This window comes from Gallinula chloropus (assembly GCF_964237585.1).
Source record: "Gallinula chloropus genome assembly, chromosome: 18".
NCBI classification, from domain to species: domain Eukaryota; kingdom Metazoa; phylum Chordata; class Aves; order Gruiformes; family Rallidae; genus Gallinula; species Gallinula chloropus.
In genome coordinates this window covers 2915918-2929486 of record NC_140103.1, presented here as the reverse complement: position 1 = coordinate 2929486, position 13569 = coordinate 2915918, and the positions used below count along the sequence as shown (strand labels likewise).

Genomic DNA, 13569 nt, shown 5'->3' with positions numbered 1-13569 from the left:
TCAGTTCTGAGCTCCCAGAAGATACCAACTGCTGCTGGCTGCAAAGCTGTCTGTACATAGAAGAACAGCCCATTTCTTTGGCTCTTCTGATGGAATGCTCCTCTGTTTGGGTCAGGAAGGGGTTAACTAATGGCCAAATCTGATTGCTGCTCCAGTCTGGGCTGTGACAGCACTTGGGAGTAGGGGAGTTGCCTTTACAGATCTGTTTGGGGTCCTGGTTGAGCAGTTAGAAGAAACCATGAAAACAGTTATAAAATGACCACTAGAACAGGAGTTCCTGTCTGATCCTGGCTGGGGGGATAATTCACGTCCTGGATAGTGAAGTTTATAATCCTATCCAATGTAATTGAGCATGTTCTAGTTATCCATTACCTAATCTTTAGTTAATCCTAATAGGTTTTGGCCTCGATGTTTTCTTGGGCAGTGAGTTCTCCAGATTAATTATGTTATATAAAAAGGCTTTTCCTTTCAATTCTACATTTGCAACTTTTAATTTGATTGAACGTTCACTAGCTCTTCTGTTACAGGAGAGGGAATAAATAGTTCCTGGCCAGTTCACTGTATGTATACTGGAAGTGTCTCCTCCTTATTTCCATCATAAGCCTTAGCACAAAAAGTTTAAAGCCTGGTCTAAAGCACAGGCTAAAAGCACAAAAACTCAACAGGGGTGTTCTTTTTTTTCATTATGAGTTCTTCTTGGTATTTTTTTCATAATCAATTCTTGTTTGCTCACAGACATGGGCGTTTCTGACACAGGTTTCTGTACCTTCCAATGGCAATAAGAAAACTTGAGTGTAAAAGATGCTGCCAGGCACGGCCTCTGTGGTCCAAGAGCTGCAGGGAGCACCTGCAGACAGCTGCTTCTGCTGTGCTCTGACCTGAAAACTTCCCTCTAATTCTGCTTTTTAAGGACCTTCCCTCACTGTGGAGGAGTTCTGGCCCGAGGAGCCTTTGTGGGTGTCTCTCTTCTTTAGGAATTCATGAATCCCTGTATTTATAGCACCTTGAATGTTAAAACAACTTGTAAGTAGCTGGAAATGTAGTGAAGGTGGTCCAGGCTGGGTCCTTGGTGCTGCTGGGGTCCAGGGAGGGGTCCTGGGAGGAGGTTGGTGAAGAGGAAAACCCAGAGTTTTCAAATTCAGTTTTGAAAAAATCACACAACTTGTAAGTGACCTGATCTGGGGAGGTGTTGATACCGTCCAAGGAGGAAGGATGTGTAGCTCATCTTAAGAAAATCACCCAAACACCAACAACCCCCCAAACTGCAGCACAGCAAGTATCAGATCTGCAACATGTGGGAGTTTGGGGGACTCTTGGATTTCCCTCTGTCAGTATTGTCACATGTTTTGAAGTTGAAAACCAGTCATTACTGCTGCTGTTTCAAACTCTGCCCAGTGTATAGAGTGTGTTAGCTTTCAGTCAGGCTGCTTATTTCCATCTGCATAGGAAAACAAAAGGTTTTGAAGGTTTGTTGGGATGGTTTTGCTGTTAAAACAGCAGCAAGGGTGGGTTTGGAGTAAGGGAGGGATTTTTTTGTGACCTTCATGTTGCTGAGGCCTTGCTGGGTCATGACAAAATGAACTGATACTCAAACTTCCAGTGGGTTTGGCTTGTTAAGAGCCTAAAAACACAGGGTTGGGATCTTGATTACCTGTGGTGGTTGTTATGGGCTGACTGGCTAAGGCTTTCACTTCAGCTGCTAGTAGTGGCCTCACCTGGAAATCATTGGTTACATCAGTTGTGTAAATCCTGGTTTACTTGCTCCTAATTACTATTTGTCTTTATAATGACAAATCCCATCCTCTTCTGCACTCTGTGAAGGTGTCTGCTGGGCATGTGTGATGCTGCTTTGCCATTTGTCAGGGCTGAGTTACAAGAAAGTGTTTCCTTGTTCAGAGTTGCCTCAAACCACCGTCTCCTCAGTCCTGGAGGGTCTGTGGGGGTGTTGTGTGGGACACCAGAAGTTTCTGCAGTGCCACATTCATTGGTGGATCGAACCAAGAAGGATTTCTTGGCCCTTTGTAATTCATGGAGCCGCCTTTGCTCTTGGATGGTTTTAAAGAGCAAATATTAAACCTGCCTAGAACATAAAAGGAGCACTGTGGAATGTGCCAGGAGGGAAAGAAAAGCTGCAAGTGCTGAAGAAACCTAATGAAGTTACTCCTAGGAACTCTTAATTTCCATCCTGCTGTTCCAGCTCAGGACAGGATGGGAACTCTCACCTTAACAAAAGGCTGGGCTGGACTGTCCAGGTCTGTGCGTGGTGTACGAGGTGTTGAACACAGTGACTGTAACAGCTCAGTAATTTAAATGGCTTATTTATTTGAATTCAGTAACTTGACACTTTCAAGTCTGTTCTGCTTTGGTTTTTTACTCTTGTCTCATTCCTCTCTAGGAAGGAAAAGTGATGGTTTTGTACTAAATTGTAAACTAACGTGCTTGTTTAAAATAAACTGCAAAACCTTTGGGCAAAAAGTGGTGCCTTTTGGCTTTTCACTTGTATTTTCAAGTTGTTTTTAGCTAAAAGCTGGATTGCAGGCTGGTTATCCAAGGACAGCTTGTACACCTGTCCCTTTCAAACTGTCTTGGTCACTTCAGGTACGTACTTAATCTTGAAAAGCACCAGGAACAGGTTATCACTGTTATTCCACAGCTTTATGAATGGCAGAGAATTTTTGCAGGAGTGATGGAAGATGATTTGCATGTTATAGACACCCACACATCTGCCTTTCCCTTAAACCTGAACATCTCCTCTTTGGCCAGGATGGTGCCAACCTCCACTGGATGCTTCAGAATCCTCCTGCACAGCCCCAAGGCCACCGAGGAGGTGGGGTGGGTGACTCATTAGGAGTATCGATGATCTTCCTGCAGAAGGACTCAGATATTTTTATAAATCAATAAGGTTTTAGAAATCAAGAAGGGTTCTAAACCTGTAGATAAGGTTATCTGAAGTTTGGTGATGCAACACACCTCTCCAGGGACGTGTGTTTCCTTGCTGGGCTGTGGCCTTGCCTAGAAAACTGATGTTCCCTTGGGGAGTCTTGAGGAATGGGCTCATCACCTCAGTGTTGTGAGGGTGAGCACAGCGCAGATGATGATGCTGCTGGGGGTGCCCTGCCCTTACCACACAAAGTTGCTCCCAGACTGGTCCAGTTTCCTCTGAAGGATGGTGCAGCCTCTGGGTCTGATCGCAGGAGAGCTGATGAGAAGGGAACAGGGAGGGGAATAGCTTTAAGCCCAGAGCTCTCAGGGGCTGCTGAGTGATCTGAGCCAGGAGAGGGAGAGGGCAGGAACAGGTACAAGTTTCGTTGGGGTTTCTTTTTAATAGTGGTGGAACCCCAGTGAGGAGCCTACAGCCAGTGTGACGCCTGCTGCAACCCAAGCAGGAGGGTGCAACAGTGTGTGTCAGGTGGAGATCATCCAAAGGGGCTTTTGTGGACCCTGCTGAGATGGTGCTGTGGGGCGAGTCCCCCATGGAGCTGGGAACAGGAGCCTGCACAGGGCTGGCACGTGTGGCTGATGGTCCTGAGGGGGACACTGGCCACCACCATTCTGCACAGCTGCAAGTGCCACGACGCTGACCTGTGCCACGTGCACTGGGGAGCAGCCACCACCACACACACTTTCTTAAACGGCTTCCTTAGAGGATCAGACTAAAAATCCACTTATAAAACTGAGCTTAAAAGAGGCCATATGGGTCGTCACCTGCCCCCCCCCCCCACCAAAGCTGCCCCCGGCCCTGGGGAGGGTGGAGTGCAGCCCGTGCTGGTGGTACCCAGCATTGCCACAGCATGGTACTGGTTGTGCTCCACCACTGCTCTACCTGGATCCCAGATCTAAGCCAACCTGACATTTCTAGGTACTTTATTTGGGGCTCTCAGATCCTGGTCCCCAGAATCTCTCCCTGCATTATTTTCCACCCATGCACATCTGAGCTGTCCCCAGAACAGGACCTGTGTCCCTGTCCAGATGGACCATCTGAGGGGACGGACCTGACCCAACCATCAGTCCTGACAGTCCCGTGTGGTGCAGGATCTGGAGCAGGCAGGACGACAGCTGGGTGCCCAGGGGTGAGTGGCAGCAGTGCAGGGCCAAGGTGGGCACCACCAGGTCGGGGCTTTCAGGAGCTCAATGCTGGGCCCACTGCTCAGCTGCCCCCACGAGCGGGCGAAAGTCCCCGTGCTGCCGTCCGGCAGGAACATATGTGTGTGTTTGGAGGCTCCCGCCCCTAAGCTGCTTTTATTAATTTGTAATCCCCTGTGAGCAGGAGGTAAAGGGATTCGGGGGATTAACGGGCTCACAGTAACAACCACAATTATCAGCTCCGGCTGCCTGGAGCAGGCAGCACCCCCACGCACGGGGCTGCCCAGCCCGGCACAGGCACACGCACAGGCGCACAGACACGTGCCCACACCCCCTGCACATACACCAACACCTCTGGGCACGCGAGCACGAGGGTGCGGGCACAGCCTGGCACATCTGCTTGTACACACACACACACACACGGAGAAGCATGCACGTCCCCATGGGCACACAGGCTGGCACACACACACACACATACACACAGAAGCGTGCACGTCCCCATGGGCACACAGGCTCTCACACACACACACACACACCCTGCTTGCACACTCACACAAACCACATCAAACACCCGTGTGTGCACACACACAGCTACACGCATGGTCCTGTGTGCACATGTCCCTGCACCCTGTGTGCACACACACGCTCCTGCACATGCCCCGTCCCCGCACGCACATCCATGTAAACACACGTGCACACAGGTCTAATGTCTGCCCCATCCTTGATTAGTGCAATTAACGCCCCCAGACACAGGGTGCTGATTGCCACGGGTCAGACTCCGTTCTCTCTGTGCTCATTAATTGCTCAGTGGAGGGGGACAAACCCAACACCCACCCGCTCCCCACGGGTGCTGCTGGGGGACCCCCGTGCGCCGGGACAAACGAAATCCGGGCGCGGGGGCGGGCGGGGGGGCGGTCTCGGGGGAAGGGGGGTTCCCCCCGACGGCGACTCCCTCGCCCCCCGGCAGCAGCGCGGGGCTGCCGTCGGGGGCTTTGCGGGGGGAGGCGGCGGCTGCAGCCTGAGCCCACGCGTCGGGAGCGGCGGCCCCGACCACGCGTGGGCCGTGGGGGAACAGTGTCCCCTCCCTCCCCTCCCCTCCCGCTTTTCTGATGCTAAAGAGCCCCGCGGTGAACCGCGGCCCAGCTGCGGCCCGGCCCGACGGCACGGTGCCGCCCCCAGCCCGCCCCCCCGCGCCGGCCCCGCTCCGCCCCGGGCGGCGGCCAGCCCCCGCGCCGCTCCCTGCGCTCCCCTCCGCGCCGCTCCGCCACTCCTCCGCAGCCACCCGCGCACCTCGGACGGCGCCCGGCGCGCCCGCGGAGGCCGCGATGTTGCTGGAGAGGGTCCGCGCCGGTTCGGAGAAGGCAGCGGAGCTCTGCCCCTTCCCGCGGAGCCCAGGTGAGGGGGGGCCGTGCAAACCTCCGCGTCCCCCCGCGGAGGCATCGGCGACGGCTCTGGGAGCCCCGGCGGGAGCGGGCCCGGCCGTGCCCCCGCCTGCGCCCGTTCCGCGCTGCTCGGGGTACCGTCGGGGCCACAGACGTAGCCGGCCGCAGGGGAGGGCGGGCGGTTTGACGGCTCCGCGGGTCCATCCCGGACCATTCCGCGCCTCCCCGCGCTCCCTCTCGTTCTCTCCTGCCTCGTCCCCGGCATCACAGGTCACCCCGTCGCCCCTCGCGCCCAACAGGTCCAGCCCCGCGCCCGGCTCCAGCTGCCCCTCTGGGTCCCGTCGGGTCTGGACCGGGGGTCCGTGCTCCGTCCCGGAGGGAAAGGCGGCGGCTGCCCCGGGCTCACCCCCTGCGCCGGCCCCGCGGGATCTCTGTCCCGCACCGCGGAGCGGCGGCTCCTGGCCCGCGGTCCCTCCGCTCCGCGCGCAACGACGGCGGGGACGAACCGGGGAGTTTCTGCCCGCCGGTTGTCCCTTGTCGTTGGGCACCCCCTGCGCCAACCCCCCCGGCTCCCACCCGGCTTTTTCCGCTCCTAGAAAAACTCCCGTTAATTCGTCCCCTAAACGTTTGGGGTTTTTTTAATGTTTAACGAACGGAAATGGCGCTGCCGAGACGAGGAGACCCGGGCCGCGCTGCCCTGACGTGTCCGGGGCACCGGGGGTCTCTCTGGGGGTGGCAGAGCCGGGTCCCGGGCAGCCGATTTGGTCCCGCTGCGGGACCGTCCCGGCTCTCGGCAGCATCGACGGGGGCTTCAAATCAAAATAACGAGAAGCCGAGGCGGGGGCCCCGCCGGCCTGAGGGGACCGAGGTGGTACCGGGAGCGGGACCGATCCCGCGGGACCGACAACCCGGCAGCCCCCCCCCCGCCGTCGGGCTGGTGCCCCCGGTCCCACTCCCGGTTTGTGGCAATTCCCGGCGGCTCCCGGCGGTGCGGTCCCGGCAGCCGCGGTAGTTGCGCGCTCGACCCCGTCAGTTGGGAGATGCTTTTGCTGGGCGGGGAGGAGGCGACACCGCCGAAAGCGAAGCCCCGGTAGGAGCAGCGACACGAAAACGCCGTTTGCCCGCAGGACGCGACGCCCGTTCGTGGCACCGCGGGCTCCGTCGGGGCCCGGGGAGGCAGCGAGGAGGAGCAGCGGGGCTCACCGGGGCTCACCGGGGCTCACCGTGGCCGGGCGCCGGGGCAGGGCGACGGCAGGACCGGGTCCGGAGGGGGTTTCGTGCCGCCGGAGGGGCCGAGCCGTGCGGGGCTTTGTCCGGGCCGGGGGCAGCCCCCGGGGCTTGCGGCTAACAACGACCCCCCGGCAGCGGCCGGCGGTACCTCCCCACGGCGCCTCCCGGCGCGGCCCCCGCCGCCCGCTCTGCCCCCCGCCCGCCACCGGCCCCGTCGGGGGGCGGCCCCGCGCCGGTTTCGTTTCCGGGCGCCCCGGAGCCGTCTCTCTCCCGCCGTGCCCGGCCGGGAAGGGGCGGCGGGAGGGGATGTGCCGCCGGCTCCGGGGGGGATTAAATACAGCTCGGCGCGGTGCCCTGCCCGGCGCTTCAGACCGGCACCGGCGGGGAGGGTCGGCATCTAAAAATAACCCGCTTTAGCGAATTAAATCCCCGGCGCCGCGGGGGTGGCAGCGACCGGGGGAGAGGCCACAGCCGCCGTGATTTGGGGGGGGGGTCGGGCAGGGCCGGCGAAAGGGGGAGCGCGGCGGCTCCGTACCCCGGCCCGGCCTCGGCAGCGACGGGGCGGGGGGCGGCGGCGGGGCTGGGGGCGGCGGGGGCTGCGCCCGCGCCCCGCGGAAGATGCGCCAGATTTGGCGGCCGGTCTGAGGGAGCGGCGCGGCCGCGGCCCGCGGAGACACCATGCAGCGTAAGAGCCGCGGGCCGGGACCGGGCCGCTCCGGGACCTTGCAGGGCTGTGCCGTGTTGCCGTGCCGGTACCGCAGCCCGGTCTCCCCGGTTCTCCCCGGTTCTCCCCGGTTCTCCCCGGGGCCGCTGCCTTCAGGATATTTTTCTGGACGCGGTGAATTGTTGAGGAGACGATCAGTGCCTCTAACGAGATCATCTCCAGCGCTGCCCCTACGCACAGCGAAGCATCTCAATCTCTCTCTATATATTTATTTTAACGTACAGATACTCTACTGTCTGCATCTATCTCTATACAGCCGTGTCTATACATCTCTCTTTCTGCATCTCTACGATATATCTGTATTTGTGTACCTCTCCATCCACATATCCATACCTATATACCCCTATCTATATGTTTATGTCTATATATCTGTACATTTTCGTTCTCTATTTACTTTGTTTAATTTTATATCTCTGCTTCTTTACATCCGTATCCTTATCACTTCTTTCTATGTCATCATCTCTGTCGGGATCTGCAGGGTGGTAAGACAAGGCTTCTGCGCTTTTATTTTCAGGGCAATTCTCATATTTTCCGGCCGTTTCTTTCCCCTCCCCGCCCGGGCTAACCCGCCGTTATTTACAGGTGAATTTGGGAAGTGTAGAAAAAGGGGAAAGAGCCGGGAATAACTGCGGTGCAACTTTCGCCGGCGGCTCGGCTCGGGAGTTAATTCCGTTCCCGTCGCTTCCCTTCTCCTCCATTTCCCGGGGGGCTCCTGGGCGCTTCCCCCGGTGTTCTTTGCCCCGGGGGATCAGTGCTCCCCGCGGCGCCGGGAGCGGCTCGAACGGCGCCAACGAATTTAAACGAATACCGTTTTTTTTCGGGTCGTTCTCCGGCCCATCCCCGGGTCCGCCGTCGGGCAGCAGCGATCCCGGTGGGGCCGGGCCGGGCCGGTCTCGGGGACGGCGTCGGGAGGCAGCGGGGCCGTCAGGGCGGCGGCTGACGGGAGCTGCCTCCCCGCAGAGATCCCGCTGTGCGCCGGCTGCAACCAGCACATCGTGGACAGGTTCATCCTGAAGGTCCTGGACCGGCACTGGCACAGCAAGTGCCTGAAATGCTCCGACTGCCAGACGCAGCTGGCCGAGAAGTGCTTCAGCCGCGGGGACGGCGTGTACTGCAAGGAGGACTTCTTCAAGTGCGTGGGGACGGGACGCGGCCGGGGATGGGGACACGCCGCGGGGCAACGGAGGGAGAGAGAGGGAGGGAGAGGGGGGAGAAACCGCAGGACAGCCCGGGCGGGAGCCGCACGCCTGGGGCTCGGCACCGCCGACAGCGCGGCGGAGGGCGGCGTTCAGCACCGCGGACAGCGGTGGGGGGACCGGGCCGCTCCCGCCCCTCCGCCGCGCTCAGCGGCCGCCGCTTGTCCCCCCCCCCACCACCCTCCCCCTCCCCGCTCAGGCGCTTCGGGACGAAGTGTGCCGCCTGCCAGCAGGGCATCCCCCCGACCCAGGTGGTGCGCAGGGCCCAGGACTTCGTTTACCACCTGCACTGCTTCGCCTGCATCGTCTGCAAGCGGCAGCTGGCCACCGGCGACGAGTTCTACCTCATGGAGGACAGCAGGCTGGTATGCAAGGCGGACTACGAGACGGCCAAGCAGAGAGGTACCCCTTGCCCCGCACTCCCCTATCCCCCTTAGTCCCTGAGGGAAAGAGGGAGGCGGCCCGGGGCTCTCCTATCCGCCCCCGGGAGCGGCGCCGGGAGCATCTGCCCTCAGGGGTGGCTGGAGGGAGGACGGGGAGGGGGGTCCCGGGCCGCTCCGTGGCATCTTCGTCTCTAACTCGCACCGTGTCGGGCAGAGGCCGAGTCCACGGCCAAGAGGCCCCGCACCACCATCACGGCCAAGCAGCTGGAAACCCTCAAGAACGCCTACAACAACTCGCCCAAGCCGGCGCGGCACGTCCGGGAGCAGCTTTCCTCGGAGACGGGGCTGGACATGCGGGTGGTGCAGGTGAGACGGGGCGACCCTCTCACCCCCATCTCCCCCGGGTCTGCCCGGGGGCTGCGGGGCGGGAGGCGGCGGGGACGGGGCGGAGGGAGCTCCCCGGCGTGTCCTGCTCGCAGGTCTGGTTCCAGAACCGCAGGGCCAAGGAGAAAAGGCTGAAGAAGGACGCGGGGAGACAGCGCTGGGGTCAGTACTTCAGGAACATGAAGCGGTCCCGGGGGACCTCCAAATCCGACAAGGACAGCATCCAGGAGGAGGGGCCCGACAGCGACGCCGAGGTCTCCTTCACAGGTCGGTCCCCGCAGCCCCGACCCCGGCCGGGGCTTTGCCGAGCGCGGTCTGTGCCCTCCCTGCAAAGCTGCTGCCCGTGCCGCGGCTCCTTCCACACATCACCCTCCCCCGGTGCTACGTTCATAATTTTCGGCTATAATATAATGGGTGAAAACAGGTGCCCAAGGCGGGAGCGGCTCAGAGCCCAGGTCCTGGCAGGGCTGCGGGGAAAGCGAGGGGCAGCCGAGGCTGAGGAAGTGCAGTGGAAACTCCGCGGGGGCTGTGTCGGTCCCGAAAAGGAGCAGGGAGAGCAGGGAGAGCTGCCCGGGCCGGCGCAGCCCATGGCCGAGCTGCTCACAGCCCTTTCAGGGGACTCCTGGAAATACAAAACCCCGAGTCCAGAGTCCCTGAGCGTTTCTGTGGGGAGAAGGATGTAGAATTCCTTTCGGTAATATTTAGGGCTGGGTTTATCGGCTAGTTAGGGCTCCCTCCCCAGCTCTTGTGGGAGCTGTTAGCTCTCACCCTGCTGTAAAGGGGAGATGACAGCGTGCTGGGGAGTTCCTGCACCAGAGGGTCCCAGTTTAGGGCAGAGATCTCTGTTGGCAAACCACAGGGCACAGGTAGTGAGCCTCATCCCACACCCCCCATCCCCACAGCAGCTGCTGTAGGAGCAGGATACGGCCCTGTGCTGGTGGGGGGGGGGGTTGGTACCTCCAGTGCTGCGTGGGGACACATCCTGCGTGGCCCCCAGAGCTGACCCAGAGCCAAACAGTCTCCACTGACACGACCCCGTCAGCGCTGCCGCGGTGTCCAGCCGTGTGTGTTGTGTTTGTGGCATCACCAGAGAGAAGCTGAAGTGCAAACCCCCGGCACATATCTACACCGACACGCTGCTGTTCAGAGACACGCAGCGCTTTGCATCTCAGCTTCTCTCCCCTGTTCCTTAAAACCACTGGCTTTCCAAGCCTGTTCACACACACCGTGCAGCAGCGTCATTAAATATGAATATACTATAAATAATAACTCAAAAATGTGGGACAATTCTTGATAGCTTGGTGCCACAAACAGGTTTGTATCCCGGGCAACCGAGCGGCTCTCGCTGCCCATAAAGCCCCTAACAAACACAAACGATTTTTGCTGGTCACTTAAAAAATATTGCTCATTTTTTAAGAAGTGTTTTAGAGCCATACAGATACATTTCATCAGCCTGTTCCTGAGCAGATAAATACCACTGAGGTTTGATATAATTTTTTTCTGAGCAATGGAGAGCTTTTCCTCTATCAGAGAGTGTCCAGGCAGCTCCTAAAAATGGTGTAAGAATTCAAGATAAACCTCAAAGCCAAATGGGAATGCAGAACAAAAGGTGGGAAGATGTTGAGCTCCTCTTCCCCTTTAAAGGATTATTTTTAAATTGCAGTCCTATATTTTAATATGCACTTTTAATGCATATTCTTAAAATCCAAAATGTATTAGATGTTTGTACTCAGAAAAAAATAATAATCCTGTGGCCTCCCCTGAAGATCCATCAGCAGCGATGGGAATAATAAGGAATTACAAGTGGCAAGTCTGTGGCAGCTCAGTTAGCTCAGTTCCCATCCATCTAATCTATTTATACCTCCAGCTCACAGGAGTTCCCGTGCGACCGCTGCCAGCCAGGACCATTGCTCTCCCAGTAAAACCAGTCCGTTTCCCTTTCAGATGAGCCCTCTATATCTGAAATGAGCCATTCCAATGGGATTTACAGCAATCTCAACGAAGCGTCCCCTGCTCTGGGGAGACAGGCTGGGACCAACGGGAGCTTTGCTCTGGATCACAGCGGCATCCCAGCTCAGGACCAGTACCACGACCTGCGATCCAACAGCCCCTACGGGATCCCCCAGTCACCAGCTTCCTTGCAAGCCCTGCCCGGCCACCAGCCTTTAATCTCCAGCTTGGTTTACCCAGACAACGGCTTAGGCATCATGGGACAAAGCGGACAAGGGGTGCCCCAGTCCATGAGGGTCCTGGCCGGGAACGGACCCAGCTCCGACCTCTCCACCGGCAGCAGCGGGGGATACCCGGATTTTCCTGCCAGCCCGGCTTCGTGGCTGGATGAAGTCGACCACGCTCAGTTTTGATAGAGGGTCCACCACCCTGCAATGGGAAGGGAAAGGACTCGGTGCTGTCAAACATCATCTACCCTTGGAAACGAAGGAGGGACAATCCATGGTTGCTGAGCGGGGCAGGAAAGCGTGAGGACATGGAGAGAGCGGCCGTGCTTTCAGAGAGTGACCCCACGGCGGGTTAGGAGAGGACAGCAGGCGAAGGCAGTGGCATCGCTGTGAGGTGCAGCATCCAAACAGAACTGACCATTGTGTCTTCACTGAAACACCAGGACTTGTGCTTTACAGATCTGATAGAACGTGTTTCGCTTTCTGTTGTCAGTGCATCCTCCAAAGCAGGGACTTTGCTTCATCGCCCAGCCACACCGAAACCTTCCCAAGGGAAAATAAAAGTCCTCATCCACGGTAAAAGGTGTGACAATGTCTCTGTTTCTATAGCAGAAGTGTTAATAGTGAATCACCTCAGACATCCCTGCTAGAAAACTCCTCTGTTCTTCCAGCAGGTGTTTTGAAAGGCGCACGGATGCGGTATGTCCGGGTTTATTTCCAATTTACATCGACTTTTCTAAAATGAAACGCTCTTTAATATGCCAATCACTTACCAACAGCCCTTTTCCTTTGTAAAATGAAAAACCAGACGTACTTCTGCCTCTCACCCTTTTTAATTTGTAGCTTGCTAGTTTTATTCCTCCATATAAGCATTAAACCACCAGAGTAGATGTATTTATTACCAAATAACCACACTTCTATCACCAGGTCAGGAGGGGGTTTTTCTTCACCCAGGAACACTAGTGGCTCTGGGTTGGGATCCTTAGGCTTTTCTTTCCAATTCCTTTGCAACAATTTTACTGCAAAGTGTCTCAAAAATCACCCTGATGTCTTGTTGCCAAATACCTTCTGGGGGAGGAGGTGTGTGTGGGGGGTTTCTTGGCCGGGGCGGGGTGGGGTGGCTGGTTTAGTTCGAGCCGTCCTCCACGCTGGGAGCATGTTGGAGTGAACACACACGTTCCTGGTGACACATCTCTGTTCCAGGCACTCGTGTTTTTCTGGAGATAAAGCTGAGCTGATTGTGAGGAAAGGCAAGACAAAATGTATATTGTTCTCTGTAAAAAAGAAATGATCGACTTAACTGTAGATGATGTGAATGTCCAGTGTCTTTTATTTATATTCTCGCTTTCTCTCTGATGATCAAATACTTCAAGGTTCCAAATAAATTTGTCAGCTAAACTTTAAATAGTCTTCGGCTAAATTCACATCTAAAGCATCAACATAGGTAAATGTGGTACCTGAAAGGACAAGGAAAAGCCCTCAAAACTCGATGCCATGGCTGAAATAAGTGTCAAAACACACTCTTCCCCATAAATACAGGAATAAACCCACTGATGTGTAAAGGCTTTGATAAGCAGAGACAAAAAGCTGTTGGTTTTGGAGGCTGGCAATCCTCTGGAGATCCAGACAGGATCGCACAGGCTTCGGTCGTGGTCCAGCTATTTTTGATGGTTATTTTCCAGCACTCACAGCAAAGGTGGAAGCAGAAATTCATGCTGGTAAAGTAAAAGCAACAAACAGAGCTGGAGCCTGGCTGTGTGTGAACAGAAAGTTGTGCAGGTGAAACACTGCAGTTGGATACGGGAATCTTTCAAAGAGAAATCAGAATGAAGTGAAAGAAACCCCTAAGGAATTAAGCTTGAGTGAATATGTGCATCCCGTGTGTGTTGCACAGACACACGAGAGGTGCTTGCACACCCACATCTTCATACCCAAATGTCCGTGGCCAGGCTCTCAGCTGGGAGAGACCTTTTAAAGCTCATGGGCTGGGAGACCCTCGCTCCTCTGGGA

General features: G+C 57.0%; 1 protein-coding gene across 1 annotated transcript; it reads left to right on the top strand.

The window, feature by feature from the left end:
- Window positions 1-5408: 5408 nt before the first annotated feature.
- On the top strand, window positions 5409-11745 carry LHX3 (LIM homeobox 3; the record flags this gene model as incomplete). The annotated part of the gene is made up of 6 exons (XM_084272393.1): window positions 5409-5478; window positions 8380-8551; window positions 8815-9017; window positions 9213-9364; window positions 9478-9649; window positions 11327-11745. 6 exons carry the CDS (start codon window positions 5409-5411, stop codon window positions 11743-11745), a joined length of 1188 nt encoding a protein of 395 aa, XP_084128519.1.
- Between the last annotated feature and the right edge of the window lie 1824 nt (window positions 11746-13569).